The 20,358-nt window shown below is 55.5% G+C and overlaps 1 protein-coding gene across 2 annotated transcripts; it reads left to right on the forward strand.

Annotated features, from left to right (window-relative positions):
- Positions 1–132: 132 nt before the first annotated feature.
- COPE (COPI coat complex subunit epsilon) lies at positions 133–17,512 on the forward strand. Of its 2 annotated transcripts, XM_032465205.1 has the most exons (10): positions 135–318; positions 7,166–7,228; positions 8,558–8,658; positions 11,429–11,581; positions 12,804–12,857; positions 13,365–13,446; positions 14,556–14,711; positions 16,011–16,079; positions 17,094–17,168; positions 17,306–17,512. In XM_032465205.1, exons 1-10 carry the CDS (start codon positions 193–195, stop codon positions 17,351–17,353), a joined length of 927 nt encoding a protein of 308 aa, XP_032321096.1. In that variant the 5' UTR covers positions 135–192; the 3' UTR covers positions 17,354–17,512. The 2 variants fall into 2 exon arrangements, with proteins under 2 accessions (XP_032321097.1, XP_032321096.1); XM_032465206.1 differs by lacking the exon at positions 12,804–12,857 and having other exon boundaries at positions 133–318.
- The last annotated feature ends 2,846 nt before the right edge of the window (positions 17,513–20,358 follow it).

A 20,358-nucleotide genomic window follows, 5' to 3' on the forward strand; every position in this document is an offset into this window, starting at 1 on the left:
AGTCAAACTACAGTTCCCGAGATGCCGTGATGCACTTGCGTCTCCCGCCCCTTTACTCCCGTTTAAGAGTCTCTCATTGGCTCATGTCCAAGGAGGACCGAGTAAACTACATTTCCCGGCGTGCCCTGCGGTGCCTCCCTGCTTCCGGCCAACGTGTCCGTCAGGAAGAGGAGTGGGTGAGAAGACGGAGACATGGCGCCTCCGGCCCCCGGCCCAACCTCCGGCGGCTCTGGAGAGGTGGACGAGCTGTTCGACGTGAAGAATGCCTTCTACATTGGCAGCTATCAGCAGTGCATCAACGAGGCGCAGCGGGTGAAGGTGCGGCAGTTCCGGGGCTGTGGGACGCTGGGGGCGGAGGTGGAAGACGCTTCCTGGTGGCCGCGGGGTCGCTCTCTGTTTTAAAAAACCTCCTTCTTCTCCTCTCGCTGTCCCACTACACCACCACACCCCCGCGTCCCCATCTCTTCTGACCGTGGTGAGGAATTATCCTTGTCCCATGACAAAACTCAAAGCTGTAACAACACTTGGATACTTCTCATTCAGAGCGCTCACTGCGCCCTGGGAGGCATTTGAGTAAGAGAGGAGTTCGTATTCTTGTAGTAATAAGTGGTCATGATGCTACGGTAGAGTAGCATTAATAGCAACAACAACAGTAATAGTTCTTGTTTGTTGAGAGCCCACACTGTGCCGCCATACTCTCAGTACCCGTGAAGTAGGGACTGTTGTTTATCCTCATTTTACAGGTGAGAAAGCTCAAGAGAGAAATGGCTTTCTGCACATTACCCTGCCCCACTAGTCAGATTATTTCTCCCAAAACTTGCTCATTCATTTATTTATTCCTCATTGAGCATCTGTATGAGCCAGGCAGTGTATTAGTGCTGGGCTCCAAGCAGTGACAATATCTACACAACTCCCAGCTCTCTTGGAAACTTCAGCTCCCAAGGGAGGCAGACAGTAAACAAGTAAATAAACAAGATGCCCGGAGGTGGTGTGATGGAGACTGGTGGGAGTGAGTGTGGCTGTTTGAGAGCTAGAAAATAGAGCCCTGCAAGGTAGGGCCCAGCCAGTCAGGCAGTAGTGAGTGGGTGACAGGAGAGGGGGCAACAGGGGCCGTTAGCAGCATCTTTTAGGGAGGGACGTGGATATTACTCATATTTTGAGAGTGAACCACTGGAATTTTTTTTTTGTTAGTTGAAACATGGTTTATTTACAATGTTAGTTTCTGGTGTATAGCATAGTAATTTAGTTATACACATACACGTTTTCACTATAGATTACTACAAGATACTGATTATTGTTCCCTGAGCTATACACTAGGACCTGTTGCTTACCTGTTTTGTATACAGTAGTTTGTATCTGCTAATCCCAAACTCCTAATTTATCCCTCTCCCTCCTCTTCCCCTTTGGTAACCATAAGTGTGTTTTCTGTGTCTGAGTTTGAAGAATTTTTAAGAGCAGTGAACCTGACAGGGTCTTTGTCGGCCCTCAGGGTCTAGTGTTCTGAAGAGAGAATTACAACTTGAACCCTATACGGGTAAGGGGAGCTAGAAAGTGCTAAGTCAGAAATGGTGGGGGCTGCTTCACAGGGGAGTGATTAGATCAGGCCAGGCCTCTCTGACTGTCATTTGAACCTGAGACTGAACCTTGAGAAGGATCTCATCCCATAAGTTGTTGCAGAGGTGCTGGGGCATGGGTGAGCTCCAGGTAGTGAAGGCAGAAGAGGCTGGTGTAGCAAAAGTGGGGCGAGGACGACAGGGGAGATGAATAATGAGGTGGGCAGAGGCTTGGGCAGGGCCCTGGGGACCACAGCAGGGGTTTGGATTTTATCAAAGGTGTGGGAGGCCATGGTGGGAGGCTGTCTGAGTACTGATCAAGGAAGTGGCAGATGTCTTCTCAGAGGCAGCCAGAGGGTTGGGTGGAATTTGGATTCTGAAGGAGAGGCTTGCTTTCCCTCCTGGTCTTTGGCAGTGAACTGGATGTCCCTGAGCATCATCTATATAAATAGGGACAAAACCCCAAACTGACTTCAGGAAGAGGTCAGAATTTGCTGTAATAACATTTGCATGATTGTATTAGTTTCCATGGCCACGGTGACAAATTACCACAAGTAACAGCTTAAGGCAACACATTTATATCACAGCTTCTGTAGGTCAGAAGTCCAGCGTGGCTCTCACCAGGCTAAAATCAAGGTGTTGGCCCGGCTGTGTCCTTTCTGGAGGTTCTAGGGAAGAACCAGCTTCCAAACTTATTCAGAGTGCTGCCTCTTAGCCAGGGGCCACTCTTAGCTTCTAGAGACTTGTAGAGGTTTCTCTCCAGTCCTCAACCTCACACATCTCCCTTCCAACTCAGACCCAGGCACAGGGTTCTCAAGTTTGGAGTCTCTCGAATTTCACCTTCTTCATTCCATTTATCTAAAAGCCCTTGGTTTTTAAGGGCTTCTGTGATTAGACTGGACCCTCCTGGATAACCCAGGTTAGTCTCCCCATTTTAGGGTCCATAACCTAATCACACCTGTTAAGTCTCTCTTGTGATGTAATGTCAGCTGTTCATAGGTACTGGCGTGGACTTCTCTGGGGGACCTTATTCCATTTAGCACCCCAGTTGTTATGTGCCTCTCTGCTGGGGTACTGTCGACCACGACAAGATTGAGACAGACCTGGGCTGAAATTCTGTCTCTTCTATGTTCTGTCTGCAACCAGGGCAGAGTCATTGCACCTCTCTGAGCCTCAGTTTCCCTTCCTGGGAATGATGACACTCATCTCAGGGTCCCTGTGAGATTCAGCATCATAGTCATGTTCTGCCTTTCATCTTCGGCTGTGTCTGTCCTGCATACGTCACAGCAGTACATTCTTTGAGTCTTATTGTGTCATAATCAAACTTTACCACGCTGCTGAAAGAACCAGCATACCCTGTTGTACATAGAGAGTGATGGAAAACAAAGGATACAGGGTGGGAGGCACATAATAGCTAGTGGTAGAGCACGTGCTTAGCATGCACGAGGTCCTGGGTTCAATCCCCAGTATCTCTGTTTTTAAAAAAAAACAAGAACAAAAGGAAACTAGATCAGCAGTCGCCCTTGCTGGAGGCACACTGCAGCCCAGTCTCTGAGCTGGGGGACCTGGCACCAACCAAGGCGTTCTCCCTGATGCATCCAGAAGAGTGGGAGTACTATCCCTGCTGAGCCATTTGATGTGATTTAGTTCTATTCCACGGGCCACCTGAACCTTCTGGGTTGAATGGTGTCCCCAAAAAGATATGTCCACCTGGAGCCTGTGAATGTGCCTTAGTTGGAAAAAAGGTCTTTGCAGATGTAATTCAGTGAAGGATCTCCTGATGAGATCAGCTGGGATTTAGGTTAGGCCCGAAATCCATTGACTGGTGTCCTTCTAAGAGAAACGCAGAGAGAGGTTTGAGGCAGATTGGAAAAGATGGAGGCAGAGGTTGAGGTGATGTAGCCACAAGCCAAGCACTACCTGGAGCCACCAGAAGCTGGATGAGGCAGAGACAGTCCTCCCATAGAGCCCAAGGAGGGAGCATGGCCCTGCTGACACCTTGATCTTGGACTTCTGGCCTCCAGAACCACGAGAGAATAAGTTTCTGTTGCTTTAAGCCACCTAGTTTGTGGTTAGTCATAGTGGCCCCAGCAACTTTAGACGGGCACCACCCGAGGCAGCCCCAGGTAGAATATCTGGTGTATTGTTACACTGGCACTGGCACGATGTTTTTCCTCTTGTCAGACATTACTTAAGTGCCCACAAGGTGGCAGGCACCGCACAGGTATTGAGGGTGAAACAGTGAAGAAAGTCTTTAGGAGCTGACTGGCTAGTATGGTCAGGTGACTGATGGCCACACTGGACAGTAAGGGGAAGGGGCGTGAGCCCCCCATCACTGGCCTCCCTGTACAGTACCCCTTGCCCTCAGGCCTGGGTGAAAGCCTTTTGGGGCCACCCTGGGACTGGGTATTGTGGGTGGAATGTGGCCTTCTGAAATTTCTGGCTTTTGAGCTCCCAGGTGATTCTGATGAGCAGTCAGGACTGGGCACCATAGCCTCACCTGGCAGCATGCATTAGAGTCCCTAGGGTTCCCTGGTCTACACGCCTGTCCTTGTTCTTTTTTGTTTTTGCTGGGGCGGGGCGGGGGCGTGAATTAAAATTTTTTTTAACTATGTATTTTACAGTATCATATTTTTTAAAATTTGTTTATTATTATTTTATTTGGGGGGGGAGGTAATTGGGTTTTTATTTATTTACTTACGTTTAATGGAGATACTTGGGATCAAACCCAGGACCTTGTACTTGGTAGGCACGCTCTCTGCCACTGAGCTATACCCTCCCCCCAATATCATATTTTTTAAATTGAAGCATAGTTGATATACAATATTATATGTTACAGGTATACAATATTAAATTATACTCCATTTATAGTTATAAAATATTGGTTATATTCCCATGGTGTACAATACATCCTTGTAGCTTATTTTATACCTGATAGGTTGTTCCTCTTAATCCTCTATCTCTATCTTGTCCCTCCCCCTTCCCTCTCCCCACTGGTAACCACCAGTTCCTTCTCTACATCTGTGAGTCTTTTTCTTTTCTGTTATATTCACTAGCTTGCTATATTTTTTTAGATGCCACATGTAAGTGGTATCTTATAGTATCTGTCTGTCTCTGTCTGACTTACCTCACTTAACATAATGCCCTCCAAGTCCATCCGTGCTGTACACCAGAAACTGATAAAACATTTAAAATCAACTGTATTTCAATTAAAAAGCAAGCAAACAACCCATTTAAAATATGGACAGAAGAACTTATCAAACATTTTTCCAAAAGCAGAAATGCCGATGGCCAACAGGAACATGAAAAACTGCTCAATATCACCAATATTAGGGAAATGCAAATCAGAATCACAATGAGACGCCATCTCACACCTGTCAACGTGGCCATCGTCAGAAAGAACCCAAATAACAAAATGTTGGCAAGGACATGGAGGAAAGGGAACCCTTGTACGCTGTTGGTGGGAATGTAAATTGGTGCAGCCACTATGGAAAACAATATGGAGATTTTCTCAAAAACCCAAAAACAACCACCGCATGGCCCAGCAATTCCACTCCTGGGCTTACACCTGAGAAAACAAAAATATTAATTCAAAAAGACACATAGACCCTAATGTTAACAGCACACCATTTACAATCGCCAAGACGTGGAAGCATCCCAAGTGCGCATCAACAGACGAATGGACAAAGGAGATGTAGCACATACATGCAATGGGCTACAACTCACCCATAAAAAGGAAGGATATTTTGCCATTCGCAGCCCTTCATTCACTTTTTTTTCACTTCAAAAACCAGAATTTTATGACTGGCATAAACATTTCCATTGCATCAAAAACAACGAAATACCTAGAAATATTATTGCGTATTATTGCATATTATTATTTTTAATGTCTACTTTCTCTGTTCTTATTTTTTTTCTTTTTTGGGGGGAGGTAATTTACTTGTTTATTTAGTTTTAGAGCCGGTACCGTGGATCAAACCTAGGACCTTGTGCCTGCTAAGCAAGTGCACTACCACTTGAGCTACACCCTCCCCTTCTAGGTTTATTATTTTTCTTAATATTTCTTTTTCTCTAAATGGAGGTACAGGGGATTGAACCCAGGACCTCATACATGCTAAGTACACACTCTACCGCTGAGCTGTACCCTCTCCTCCGTCCCTGTTCTTATTCTTATGCCTCCGAGAAGCTCTTCTCTGGCTGATGGAGAGGGTCGTGAGTGTCTGCATGTGGGTCTCAGTGACACCTTGGTAGTCCTGCAGGGTCAGTGGTGGTGCCTGTTTTACAGATTGGGCAGCCGAGGCTCAGGGTTTTCTCTGGGACCCTGGTCCCCCAGGGCGTCCCACTGTGTCCTCACATCAAAGACACAGAGCCAGCATTTGGCCCTTTTTTTTTAACTGAAGGCAGTGTGGGAACCCCAGGTGGGTCATCCTCAAGAATGTCCACCTCTCAGGGTCATTTGAGAGTCATTTATTTAGAAAACACCATGTTCCAAATCATGGCTAGATCTTCAGCCTGGCCACCAAGGCCAGAGCAAGCTGCTGGGACCCTGCGGCGAAGTTGGCCTGAGTCAGGCTGGGGCCAGGAGCCAGGTTTCTTGTTCGCAGTCTCCCTTTGCCTGGGAGGAGAACGTGTTCACCGCCCTCACACCCTCAGGCTGGGAAGAAGAAAGCGTGGTGACTAGGAGTCTGGTTCTTGGCCTCGAGGGAGGGCAGTCCTCGTGTGCTCCCACCAGTGGGGCTCCAGACCCTTTGTCCCTGTGCTGTGGCAGCTGGACAGGCCAGTCTGTCTGCTTTTTCCCAGGCCCTGTGCTTTGGAGGCCATTGAGGTGGCAGCTCCAAGGTGGTCAGGCCCCCTTCCCACGTCACTTTCCTCTCCTAGACCCCGAGTGGCCTGTCCTTGCACCCTCTGGGCCGAGCTGCTGTGTGCCCACCTGCCCCAGGGACTGTGGGGCCTACAGGAAGTCATCCAGCATCCCAGGACATGGTCCAAAGCTGTCATCCTGAGGAAGGGTCCCTCTCCTGCCCACAACCTCGTGGGGGCCTTCCTCAGGGTCCTGCAGTGAACCCTGTATAAGGTCACCTCCGTCCTACTTCTTGGCTCTGCGGTGGCTGGGCTGAGGGGGTGTGGTCCATGGACCTTGTCCTTGAGTACAGGGCGGTCCCCAAGGTCTCACCCAGTCTGGCTAGACCCGGACATCACTGCTCTGGGGCAGCTAAGCTGAGTTCACTCAGAGAGGTCCTCTGAGTGAGGCAAACCTCCATTTCTTCTGTTTGTCATGTTTAAAGAATGTTTTGAAACGAAAGCAGGACACGAACAAACTGCGTGGAAATATTTGTTATAGAAAGTCAACTGCCCTTCACACATCTCCGCCCAGGTCCTGTCACTTCTCCAGCATCGACCCTCCATCTCCCGATAGGCATTTTTTCTCTGCTTTTATAAACCCAGACACCAGAACATCCCCTCTACAACCCACCCCTACTGCCGCCAACATCCTTGGACCACCTGTAATATTGAGCAGCTTGTTATTTGATCTGCTGCACCCTGGGGTCCTTCCCCATTGGCATGAGTGGGCATGTGGCCCCAAGAGTCCTGACCTGCCTCTGTATCCACAGCCATCAAACCCAGAGAGAGATGTGGAAAGGGATGTCTTCCTGTACAGAGCGTACCTCGCACAGGTGAGTGTGGGCGCTTGACCGTGACTGCCAATGCCCCGGGAACAAGAGTAAGGAACAGAGTGCTGGCGGGGGCAGGGACCACGAGCAGCTGGTGTGGCCACCACAAGTAGGTGGCCATGTCACTGAGGTTCTGGACTGTCAGGCCAGAGGGCCAGTGTTGGGATTTCTTGCTTTTCTTTTTTTACTTAACTGGTAGATTTTACTTGTCCAGGACAATTTTAGGTTTACAGAATAACTGAGCAGATGGTAAAGAGAAATTCAAATCCCCACCCCCACCCCCACCCTCCAGGCATTTTCTCTTATTAATGTTTTAGGTTGGTGGAGTGCTTTTGTTAACAATTGATGCACCAACACTGGCATTGTACTTGAGTCCACAGTTTAGACACTAGGGTTTTTAAAATGCAGCATTACCCTGGTAATACGATCAGAGTGCATTCCCCTGTTCTAAAAACAATCCAGATGGTGCAGACAGGACTGAACTCTGCTCTGCCCCATTCCCACCCCAGGCCCACGGTGCGGATGTGGCCACCAGCCTCTGGCCGACCTTGTCCCCCAGCCACAGCCCTAGATGCTCTGTCTTGGGCACTAGCTCCACAGATACCCCCACCTCACATCAGGCCTCTGATAGCTTCCTGGATCTGTTTGCATCTTTCTCTCTACAAAGTGTTCTGGAGCCTGATGAGACTCCCCTCTTAGGGACCAGGTGCTTTTCACCCCCTGACCTCCAAGGTCACAGTCCCAGACTGCGTGGCCCCAGCAGAGTAGAGTGCCCGGTGTGCCCCAGAATCTCCTTGGATATGTTCATATATATGTATGTATGTGCACACGTGTGTACGTACACTTTAAAGATGATCATTTGTAGATACATGGCAGTGAAAACGTCAAAACTGTTTAGAAAGAAATACAATGAGAAATGGGTCCCTGATTCCTATTCCCCTCCCAGCAGTGACCTCCCTGCTGGGTGTCTGTCGGGGGGATACGTGTTCTACTCAGTAAAGGAAACATACCCAGACCCCCCTGCCCCACAGCTGGCGGGGCCCTCACCCTGTCACCTCACCACCGTTGGCTGGGCGGTGACCCACCAGGGTCTCCAGATAGAACAGTGGGCAGTGTGGCCTGACAGGCAACAGGTGATGCTGTGCTGGCTTCCACAGTGGGCTCCAGCGGAGGTGGCACCATGGACTGAGGGGTCCCTGGGGGAGATGGGTGCCAGCCCTGGGTGTTGGGGCTCCACCAGTGTGATACTGGAGCCAAGAAGTTGGCTCTGAAAATAGATAAACCCCATGAGGAGGTCAGGCAGAACTGACAGTGTGCCTGTCTTGACCACAGAGGAAGTTCGGCGTGGTGCTGGATGAGATCAAGCCCTCCTCGGCCCCTGAGCTCCAGGCCGTGCGCATGTTCGCAGAGTACCTGGCCAGCGACAGCCGCCGGTGAGGATGGGCGGGAGGGTGGGCCAGGGGCTTGGTGGATGGGCCTGGGTGGGAAGAGGACGCGGTGTCTGGTTGGCATCCCTCTGCTCTCTCACCTCTGAGCCTCGTTTTCCCTTACCTGCCCGGGGCAGGGCAGGGCTGGACCCTGCTTCAGAGGGGTCTTGGGGGGAATCGGAGGTGAGGACTTGTGTGCAGATAGCTAACAACTGTGAGGGCCTCCTTGTTGCCAGGAGGGCCTCCCTGGAGACAAAAGTTTGGGGACCCTGTAGCCAGTCTTCAACCATTGCTACTCGTGCACTGTGCAGGTGAGGGAGTAGCGGCTGCACCACCCGTCCAGCATCTTCCCAGGATGGGGGCCCAGGTGACGGGTGGGAGGGGACACACCAAATCCTCTCCTGAGCTGGGTGTCCACCCTGTGCTGCGGACCACCAGTCATCAAGCTCCCTCAAGTGGTGGCCAGGAGAGGCAGGGGTCAGGGCATGGGGACCTGGAAGAACTGAGCATCCCTGGAGCAGGCCCCCTGTGCTCTGCTGCTCAGTGTGTGGTCTGAGACAGCTTGCAGTCCAGCCCTGCTGGCCTCAGGCAGTTCCTGCTCAGGCGGGTTCCTGGGCTGCTCTCCTGCCCAGGATGCTCGCCCAGGGGCTTGTGTGCACACACCTCCACAGGTGGGAGCCATGTGGCCCTGCCTCCCCTGTGCATGAAGCACCAGCCTGACCCAGCAGGCCCCACAGCCCCTCTGTACCTCGGTTTCCCTCAGCTTCGGAATGGGCTGGTCATGAGGCTGCCTGGGATTGTGAAGGTAAAACACTCCGCAGGGGGTGGCTGGCATAGAAGGACCACGGCACAGCCTGTGACAGAGATGCCTTGCTCTGTGGGCCGACCCCTGCCTCCGCTCCTCGTGGAGGGCAGCGCCCTGGGCGCCATGGCCCGTAATCAGGCTCCTTCGTCTACAAAGAGGCTTGAGGAGTTATCTGTGAGCAGTGGCAGCTGATTAGGGGTCCCCAAAAGACACTTCCATGTCCTGACCCCTGGAATCTGTGAATGTGACCTCACTGGAAGTGGGGTCTTTGCAGATGTAGGTAGTTAAGGATCTTGAGAGCATTTCTAAATCCAGTGACTGGCGTCTTCATGAGAGACAGGAGAGAAGAAGACACAGTGGAAGGCTGTGTGAAGATGGAGGCAGAAAAATCTGGGTGGAACACACACAAGCCAAGAGTTGTCCCAGCAGCTGAGGGAGAAGCCTGGGACAGATTCTCCCTCAGAGCCTCCAGGAGAATCCGACCCTGCCCACACCTTGATTTCACACTGCTGGCCTCCAGAACTGGGAGAGGATACATTCCTGTTGTTTAATTCTGCCCTCTTCACCCTAGCTTGTGGTGCTTTGTGACAGCAGCCCTGGGAAACTAAGACAGATGGCCTCATAAGGCCATCATGTCATCTGCTCCGCACTTCGCTCACCAGGGTAACAAACCCCATTCTCCTTCCGGGGGTGGTGGCTGATGTGAGCGTTACAGAAAAGAATCTGCAGGAAGCACGTGGCGTGGAGCCAGTGCTCAGGAAAGCAGAGCATGTCCATCCTGACAGCACGAACTGCTGCCCCACGCAGACTGCTGGGCAAGCAGGTGGTGAAGGTGCAGGAGCCCGGACGGATGACTGCAACCTGTTCCAGTTACAACGTGCGACACCTTGTATGTCACAGTAGTGAGCAGGCAGCGTGTTCACACCCTGTGTGTCAGGAACCAGGCAGGAAGCTTAGTGAGGAGGCTTGGGAACTCCTCACACCAACCCTGTGTGACCCCTGTACACTTCTGCTGTGCAGAGTGGGGAACAGACTCATTTGAAGTTATTTGTCCATCAGGCACCTCTGGAGGGTGCACAGAGAGTGACAGGTGTGTCCCTGCCCTCCAGCGGCCCGCAGGTACAGGCACTTGGCCAACAGCCCCCAGCAATCCATGTGAAACATACACGTTTGTCGAGACTGTGAGGATCCCAAACCATAGCTTTTGTCCAGCAGTGACATGGAGCCGGGCCCTTGCCTCCCTTTTCTCATTAACTGTTCAGCAACCCTTTGAAGCAAGGGATCCCGGCTCTTTGTTTCAGTTAAGAAGACCATGGCTCAGGTGTCCTGTGACACGTGGTGCCACAGGTGGGTCCTCAGCCAAGCCCTGGACTCCAGCCTGCTGCTGGCCCCTAGCCTAGCACACTGCCCACTTGCTGGGAGCAGCTAGCATGCCAGGCCCAGGAACCAAGGGCAGCCACGCTGGCAGTGGGGCATCCTGCACAGCCACCCTCAGGACCCCCTGCTGAGATCACTCACCTCCTGGGGAAGGTGGTGATATCACCATTGTGAGATCCACCTGTCTAGTAGCCTCATGTCCCCTTGGGGGTGCCCCTGGTCAGCCAGCTGGTCCTTCTGCATCCAGGGGTGGTGTTGACACCTTAGCCCCCAGGCACTGAGGGCCGGGGGAACTCAAAGCCTGGGCAGTCATTTGTGCTGCTTCGTGGGCAGAGCCCCTCCTGCACCACATCTCCCCACAGGGCCTGGAGCATCCTGACCCCACTTCTCCTGGCCTTCTCCCTCCTGGATGAGGGGTCAGAAGTGCCTGGTGGGAAGGCACCCAGTGGGGCTCGGCAGAGACAGCTGGGCCCATTCTGCCCCCTGCTGCTTTGTGCCCCTGGGCACGCGACTCGCCCTCTCTGGGCCTGTCTGTTCCCACAATGGTGAGGCCTTCCGCCCCTGCCTTGGGCCCTGAGATGCCATGTCTGGTAGGGATGCGATCGTGGCTGAGCTGGACCGGGAGATGAGCAGGAGCGTGGACGTGACCAACACCACCTTCTTGCTGATGGCTGCCTCCATCTACTTTCACGACCAGAACCCGGACGCAGCCCTGCGCACTCTGCACCAAGGGGACAGCCTGGAGTGGTGAGTGGACACCCGCACCAGGGGACCGGCCAGTGTGAGTGGCCCTTCTGGTGTCCAGGCAGCTCAGGGCCTCATCAGCCATCGTCATAGGAACAGCGAGGGGGGCTGCTCTGAAAGACTGGGGCCGGGGGGGAGCGCAGTCCTCCATTTAGGCTGCAGCTCTTGTTCTTAGTCCAGAGACACTCTTTTCTGCACGTCTGGGCCGCTGCTCCAAGGACATGGCACCCAGGGCTGAAAACTCTCTGTTCCCAGCAGCAGAGCAGAAAGCACTTTTGTCTTTCTGTACCCTCCCTTCCCCCACAAAGCCTTGTGTTCCTCTGCCCTGGGCCCTGGCCTTTCTGTGTTCTCCCTGGACCCCCTGAGGCTGGCCCTCTGGGCGCTCCAGGCCTGGGCACTAGAGCTCCAGACAGCATGCCGTCAGCTCCACCCCCACCAGGAGGTGGCTCTGGGCTGGTGCTGTGTCCAGGGTGCTGCAGCCAGGGCTCCAGCCCCGGAGGGCACAGCCACTCTCCCTGTGAGCTCTGGTTTCTGCCTTCCCTCGGCTAGTTGGTCACCGCCTGTTCCTTCTATGCCTGTTTATGTCCCACCTCAATCCAGAGGAGAACTTGCACTTGCAGCACCTTAGAAACAGGCTTGTACGTGGCTGATGTGGTGGATGCCACGAGGGTTTCTCATGCTCCTCCTTGGCCTGGTCTGGGTGCTAGATCACATTCTGGTGGGAAAACTGGGGAACAAGCGGCCACATCAATGATCACAACCACAGCTGTCTCAGCCGGAGAGGGGAGCCCTGGGTGTGGGCCCCCAAGGCAGGGAACAGCTGCTCCCTACGCAGAGGTCCATCTGGAACTGCATTTGGAAAGGGGAGAGGGGTACAGATGGGGGCGCCAGCCACTGCGGGGTGGGAAGGGAGTGGGCTACAGGCCTGGATGGAGCCCCTGCCCTGGGGACCCCATGAGAGCTCCCAGCCCCGAGCATGCTCAGCAGTGACAGGCAGGAGCGCAGGTCCTGGGAAGTGATGGGCCGCCCAGGGCAGCGAGCAGCACCTGGGTCTGAATTTGGTTCTGCTGGGTGCCAGTCAGCCTCAGTGTTCCCCTCTACAAGGCAGGGCTGGTAGCCCAAGCACTTATAGGAAGTTTCTGGGAAGCGGCACCCACATGGAGCAAGCTCCTGGTGGGAACATAAAGTGGGTGGGGGTTCGCTGACTGCCCACCCTACCCCCCAGCATGGCCATGACGGTGCAGATACTGCTGAAGCTAGACCGCCTGGACCTCGCGCGGTAAGCCTCTCCCCACCTGGACCACCTGGACCACCTGGGGCCCCTGGGCTGTGGCCTGTGTGTCGGGGATATCTGAGCAACAGCCAGACCGTGTTGGGACCCTGTGTTCTCCAGAAATTGGGCCTCTGCAAGGGCGCACTTAGCATGGAGACCATCCCAAGCCCTCCCCTGGCCCAGAGCATCAGTGATGCATGTTTCTCCATTTATTTCATTCCAGTCTGTTGGGGTGACACACCATCGCTTACCTACTCGTCCCTGCAGGGTGTTGCTGGGGACAAGGGGAGTCACTCACTGTGCCTCAGTTTCCTTCTGTGAGGCAGGCAGCGGGGCCTATTTTGCAGGGTTGGGGTGGCCTTCACAAGTATGCAGGGGAGTGTGCAGCCATGGGTTGGGGGTGGCTGGGCTAGGGCCCAAGGTTCTGGGGCCTCACCAACAGGGAACTTGGAGGGCACTGTCTGGGCTACTTAGTCACTGGGCACTCTCTGGCCTCTCTCCTCTGCCCCCCAGGAAGGAGCTGAAGAAAATGCAGGACCAGGATGAGGACGCCACCCTCACCCAGCTGGCCACCGCCTGGGTCAACCTGGCTGTGGTGAGCACCTAGGTTGTGCAGGGGTGAGGGACAGGAATGTCAGGGAGCCAGGAGGTGGAGGCTTCTGCCTGTGTCCTGCACTGGCTGCTTCTCTTGGGAGGGTGCAGGTTTGGGATTCCACGGATGCGCTGGGCCTCCCACTTCCTTTGGGGCCAGTCCCCTGTCCCCTGGAGGAGCCCCAGCCCAGGGTGCTCTGGCACTTTTTCCCCCTCACTCAGGCTTCCTGTGGCTTGGCCAGGGCTGGAGTGAACAGACTAGGGGGCTCTAGAAGCAGACTCTATGCCTCTCCCTGCATGCCTTCCAGGATGCATGGAACCGATCTGCCCCAGGCTTGGCTGCTGCTCAACCTGCTCTCCCAGCTCCTGGCACAGGGTCGGTGCCAGTGTCCCTGTCATGCTTTCCCCTGAGCCCAGTCCCCCTTCCCCCACATGCCTGGGCACCCCCTCTCCTGGCAGCAGCCCCTTTTCTGGATTTTGGCCTTTGGCTTCCTTTCTCTGAGTCGCTCTTTTGTGCAGGCCTCTTAAAATGTGCTCCCTGTCTGTGTGCATCTGCACTTCCCTTTCGGGGGCTGAGGCCTCACCCCGGCTGGTTTCCAGTCCCTCTTCAGTTTAGTGGGACAAACCCCAACAGCTCTCTCCAGTAGCCTTGCATTTTTTCACAAGCACTCTTGGTCTCAGGCTGCCCTGCAAGTGTGACGCTGTATCTTTAGCGGGTGGACAAAACCTTCTATTCAGAGTCCGAGTAGTCAGGGTCAGGGCTGGTGGTCATGGAGCCGAGGCCGGCCCTGACGGCCACGTGACCCAGTGGTCTCAGCTCAGACCTGGTCCAGCCGCCTGGCACTGATTTTGCCCCTGGAGCCGAGGCTTCCACGTCTGTAAATGGAGGGCTTAGGGAGCCAGCTGTGAGAGGGTTGCTTGGGCCCTTTGGCACAGCACAAGCAGCACAGAGCTCTCTGCAGGGAAGAGGGCAGTGCCCACGGAGTGCCTGCCGTGGGCCAGCCATGCTGGGATCATCTCCATCAGGTGCTGGGCTCACGCCAGGAGGGAGCAGGCAAGGGTAGCACCGGGCATCAGGGCGGCAAAGCAGTGATGGCGAAACTGTCTGTGCAGGGTGGTGAGAAGCTGCAGGATGCCTACTACATTTTCCAGGAGATGGCTGACAAGTGCTCGTCTACCCTGCTGCTGCTCAACGGGCAGGCAGCCTGCCACATGGCCCAGGGCCGGTGGGAGGCCGCCGAGGGCGTGCTGCAGGAGGCGCTGGACAAGGTACGGGCAGGTGACAGGGAGTACTGCGTGGGCTTGCTGCAGAGGCCCATGGGCATGACGGAAACAGGTGCGGCAGAGACCCCCACGGGCCTGCCTTGTGGCCCCTAGGAGTTTTAATGCCTAAAAATCGGGATTGCAAATGAAAATCCTGATTCTAGCTTCTCTTGGGGATAGGAGGATCCCATCAGCCTGGGCCTCGGTTGGCCTGAGCTCAGTGGACACACATGCCCCGCCTCCTCTTCACAGTCACCTTGGCTGCCTCTCGAGGTGGTCCTTCACGTGGGTCTGTGCTTGGGAGAGACACCCACCATTCAGTTCCTAGGGGAGAGCAGGCTGCAGATGGGATTTGTCATCTGTGCCCCCACCTTGAACAGAGGGACTGAGAGTGCTGCCTTCTCAGGGCCGCCACAGTTGTCTTCTCCCGACCGACATCTGAAACATTTTTTGCTGTTAAGAGAAACTGACACCAGTGGGAAGTTTCTCCCTGCTCATCTCGGCGAGGGGCCGAGCTATCATCAGAAGGTTGTTTGCCAAGTGGGGACACAGGTGCCCCTGCGGGCTGCTGTCATCAGGCTGCACATGGGGAGCCGCCTCCTTGACCAGGGTGCCCAGTGCTGGGGTGGGGGGGGGGTGGAGATTTGAGTCTCTGCAAAGAAGGCAGCGCGAGTAGAGCCAGGTCTGTGTGGAGCCAGGGCCAAGCAGCCCCTAGGGCCGGTGGCGCCACGCGTCCTGGGCAGTGCGACCCTGCCGCGTCTCCACCGGGGGCTCTGGCTGGTGCTCCTGGCCAGGGCAGCAGCCGGCCCGATTCCCAGGGTTCCCTGTGCCTCAGCCCAGTATGGGCGGGTTGGGTGAGGTCACCCACTTGGAGGTTCTGGTAATTTCCCACAGCTTCCTGCCAAGGCCCCTGGGGACCAGGCGGACCAGGCGGGGTCTGCCCCACGGTCCCAGGCCTCGTCATCGCAGCAGGAGTAGCTCGCTGGGCTGTGACAGATTGAGTCTGCCTCGGGTTGGGCTCTGTTACTTTCAGATTTGTGGTAAATACACCCCTCCCAAATCACAATAAGGAAGGGGTCCCATGTTTCAAGTCTGGTCTGCAAGTGAAGCAACAAACTCAGGGAAAGCAGCTGGCATGAGGAGGCAGAAGGGAGGGCCCTGAGGTCACCGCCGTACAGAAAGGCCAGTGTAGGGGGCACGCTGGGTCTTGCAGCCCCAGCCCTTCCTGAGATGGAAGTGAGTGGGCCAAGTCCAGGGGCCTGGAGGAGCTGACCTTGTCCGTTCAACGAACCCCTGTGTTTCCAGGACAGTGGCCACCCGGAGACTCTGATCAACCTCATCGTCCTGTCCCAGCACCTGGGCAAGCCTCCTGAGGTAGGGCCTTCTCCACCCCCAGCCAGGTGCAGGAGGGTTTTCCAGCCCTCACGATGCCTGCCTGGGGTGGGTGGGTGGTCTCTGGTGTGGCCCCAGCTTCAGAGGAAACTTGAGGCCTCGGGGTCTGGACTTTAGCGTTGGCCTGGGTAGGGGCAGAAACCAGCTCACCATGAGTGGGTGCAGTTGCCGTCAGCCCTGGGAAGTTGGCATTGCAGGTGGTTCCCCAGGGCCTCTACCCTGGCCAGGGCTGCAGTGCAGGTCAGCTGCTCTGTGGGTCCTGTGGGCAAGTGAGCTGAGGCTCAGGGCTCTGGGGCTGGGACACAGAAAGGGAGCTCGGGAGCAATCCTGGCAAGTCTACTTTATCTGAGGGCAGGGACGGAGGACAGTGGGCACCATTTAGGTGACTGACCCAGCTGGCCAGGGACCTGCCCCAGGGCTTCGTGATGATCTGTCACTAGTTCCTTGTAGAAGGACCCCCAGGCAGCCTCAGGGCTGGGGTGGTGCAGGACAAACAGGACGACCCTCCCACTCACCCCAGAAATAACCATGCACCAGTCTCGGAGAAACAGAACCAGACGCCCCCAGCCCCACACAGTCAGGCCCGGGCCTGGCGGGGAAGGCAAGGCTGGGAGCGAGGGCTCTGCCTGAGCCCCGTTCCAGTCCCCAGAACAAACCTATCTCCCTTCTCAACCCTGGCCTCTCTGACCTGCCCTCCACCTCTTCTGGCCCCCTGCCTCTCCCAGGGCCTGGGTCCCTGCCCAGCCCACTTCCCTGAACCCCATGGTGTATCCTTCAACCATGTGCCAAGTGCAGGCTCCTTGCCAGGTGGTGCTCACCCACCCTGCAGGTCTTCTCTAATTCAGGCTGATTCCATGATGGGGTGTTGGAGAATGTGGGGAGATTAGGGCTCCTGCCTAGGTCTGGCTGGGTGGCCCTCATTTCACCCCGCACCCTGCCCTGCAGGGGAAAGGCACATGGGGTCCCCATATTTACCTAACCTTGTCTCCTCCACAGGTGACAAATCGTTACCTGTCCCAGTTGAAAGATGCCCACAGGTCCCACCCCTTCATCAAGGAGTACCAAGCAAAGGTGAGCCCTTGTAGGTGGCCCGTCTCTGAGCCCCAGACCCCCCAGGCCCTGTCAGGCAAGGCCTGGAACTCGGGACCTGGCTCACAATTTCTCCCTTTTCTCTTTCTGCCCCTTGCCACCCCCGATTCATGCTGAAGGAGAACGACTTTGACCGGCTGGTGCTGCAGTACGCCCCCAGTGCCTGAGGCCGGCCCCAGAAGCTCTTCCTGAGCCGTGGGAATACAGGGCCAGGGCCGTGCTGTCCTCTCCACCAGGCACTTGCTGTTTGGCCAGAAGCAGAGGCTGGAAGCCCAGCCCAGCCTCGCTTTTGTCAATAAACGTCTCCACCCCAGTTATCCTCACCCGATCTGTGTTTGCTCTAGTCACTTTGATGGGGGCATGTGGGAACCAAGGCCTGGTTGGGAGGGGCCCAGGCACCACTGCCCAGGGCTATTCCTGGGAGAGGGCCCTGGTGACCAGGGTCTGTGAACAACAGCTGCAGACTCTTCCTGCCCCTTCAGACAGCCACCCTGTGCTGCCAAGCTGCGGGTGCCACAGCCATGCCACCCCAGGCCCAGCTGGCATCCAGAGAAACTGAGCCACAGATCACAGCCATTGCAAGGGGCATCAGGATTCAAACAGAGGACCCCTGGGTGGTCTGGAGGTGGTGAGGATACTGGAAGCACTCAGGCCTCAGCAGGGAGTGGGGTGTGCTGGGTCCTCACAGAAGTTAAAATCAACTCCCCAGGTCCCTACTCCTCTCCATCCTGTGGTTAGTCATGAGCCAAGACAGACCTGCTGTGGTTGGGCCTTGGGTGCTTGAGCACCACTGTGCCAAAACAGCAAGCCCCCTGCCCTGAGAGAGAAACGCGTAGTGTGCACCCTGCAGTAAGAAGCTAGACAATAGAGAGCGGTCGGGGGAGTTAGCTGTGGCCTCTGAGATGAGGTCACCACTGAGCTGTGTCCACCAGAACAAGGATCTGCAAGGCCAGGTTCTGGGGGAGAAGAGCATCCTGGGCTGTAGGAACAGCCCATGCAAAGGCCCTGAGGCTGCACTGGACTCAGTGAGCTGGACAGGTCTTTGTCTCTGGGCCAGCATCTGAGTAGGGAAAGAAAGAAGATATTTGGGCTTTCAGAGCCTGATCTCATCTGCCTCAGAGGTGGCCTCGGGAAATCCAGTCCTTGGTTGCCAAGACAGGACATAGAGCAAGGGACCTCCCAGCAGCAGGGCCTGCCCCCAGCCCCTCCCTGCCTGGTGGGGAGCTCAGCAGGGAAGAGAGGTGGCTGAGAAGGCTTCGCGGGGCAGGGATATCAATCAAGGGCAGTGGTGTGGTGGAGGGAGACTGAGATGATCTCCTTAGGGAAGAGGCAGTAGGGGTCCCATCCTTGAGACCTCAGCAACCCTTCACTGAGCCCCTGGTTCCTGGGAGCCCTGGTCTTCAGCTGCCAGCACCAGGAACCACTTTCTGATTCTGCTTGGCAGCCACCTGTTGGCAGCCTCATACTTGGGCCCTGCCAAAATGAAACTGGAGGCTGGGCTGGGGCTGGTGGGTTGGGGCACGTCTCTCATTACTGATGGGTTCCATGGTGACCAGATAGTGCCTTTCAAGGGAGGGCAGAGATGGGTGGTTGGGATGGTACAGGGCTGCCCCACAGGCTCGGCTGGACCTACGGGGGCATGTCCAGCAGCCTGGGACCCCTTAGCCCCACCTCTGCTTGCCAGGTTGGCTGTGGCATTAGTCATCTAATGGGACAGATGAACCCCTACCCACATGGAGTGCACATTCAAAAATACTGAGAGGAGAAGGCACAGCGGGACAGATGGTGACAAGTGCCAAGGACAAGACTGATAGGGGGGTCAGGGATGTGCAATGAGCAGGTAACATTTGTTGGTAATGCCGGAAGTTGGTGGAGGAGCCCTGCCAGTACCTGAGGGAACAGCATTTTAGGCAGAGGGAACAGCTAGTGCAAATGGCCTGAGGCAGGACTGTGCCTGTGGTGTTAGAGAGCCACCTCCAGATTAGAGGACAGTATGGCTAGGAACAGAGGGAGCAAGGTGGAGAGAGGAGGGTATGAGGGTGGATTGTGAGTCAACAGTGAGGAGATGGGCTTTTACTCTGAGTGATGGGAGCCATGGAAGGCTGTGAGCAGAGGATGGACAAGTAGGCTCCCTCTGGCTTCTGTGTGGGGTAAGGGGGAGGCCAGATACTAGGCAGGAGGCATAATGGTGGCCCAGGGTTGCATAAGGCTGTACAGGTGCAGAGAAGTGGCTGGATTTGTGAACATTTGATGGCGGCATGAACTGCATGTGTATGCAGGACTCAATGAGGAGTGAGGGGAAGGAGGAGGGATGAGGGTCCCCTCGACCTCCCTTCCATTTTCACCTGAAGGTCAGGTCAGGCTGCTGACCTTAGGGGACCCAGCCCAGCTCCTGCAGGGCTCACACTGATTCCTGCACCCTGCACCTTGAAAGGCTGTAGGAGGACTCCTAGATAAGGGAAGGGAGGGGCACAGGTGTGCCAGAGTCCTGAGGGCTGGGATGAGGGCTATCAGTGGCAGGTGAGGTGGTGTCCCCAAGAGGTGACCATTGCCCTCCCTGATGGCCACTGGGGGCTTTGGACTCAGGGCTTGGTCATGGATAGTGGAAGATCACAGCGGGAGGGAGGGGGCTTCTCATGAAGGTGTGGTCTTGATCCAGCCTCTGAGTGCCCCTATATGGGTGCCCATTTCCTTGGCCTCCCTGAAGCCCTGTGTTAACCTCCTGCAGGGAGGCCTGCCAGGTTCTCAGGGTCACAGAAAGAAGCAGGTGGCCCTCAGACCAGGAGTGGTGAGTTCCCATTGTGGGACAGGGCAGGAGAGGCATGCTAGAGGGAGTCGCCGGTCGAGGGCACGGCCTGTTGGTGCCCCCACTCGGCTCCCACCCTGCCTTGTGCCCCATGTCGGGGACACAGCCTGGTAGGGTAGAGGAGCCCAGCGTGGGCAAGGGGGTCCAGGCGGAGAACGAGGGTGGGGACACAGGACTGCTCCGACCCTACTCAGGTTCAGACCTGGCGGATGCTGGGAAGACACCAATGCCCCTCCACCTCCACTCCGCTCCCGGGTTCCTCTGTTGGAAAATGAGCCCTAGAGCGGGCCCGCCTCCAGGATACGGCACGACAACGCAGGAACTTATACGCCCGAGGTCGCCGCCGCTGCCACTGGAGGACCCAGC

This window comes from Camelus ferus, chromosome 22 (genome assembly GCF_009834535.1).
Source record: "Camelus ferus isolate YT-003-E chromosome 22, BCGSAC_Cfer_1.0, whole genome shotgun sequence".
Lineage (NCBI taxonomy): Eukaryota > Metazoa > Chordata > Mammalia > Artiodactyla > Camelidae > Camelus > Camelus ferus.

Coding starts and splice junctions, on each gene's coding strand:
- COPE (XM_032465205.1), top strand. CDS start 193: ATGGCGCCTCCGGCCCCCGGCCCAACCTCCGGCGGCTCTGGAGAGGTG. Junction 12,858..13,364: donor GACCGCCTGGACCTCGCGCG/GTAAGCCTCTCC, acceptor TCTGCCCCCCAG/GAAGGAGCTGAAGAAAATGC. Junction 16,080..17,093: donor ACCTGGGCAAGCCTCCTGAG/GTAGGGCCTTCT, acceptor TCTCCTCCACAG/GTGACAAATCGTTACCTGTC.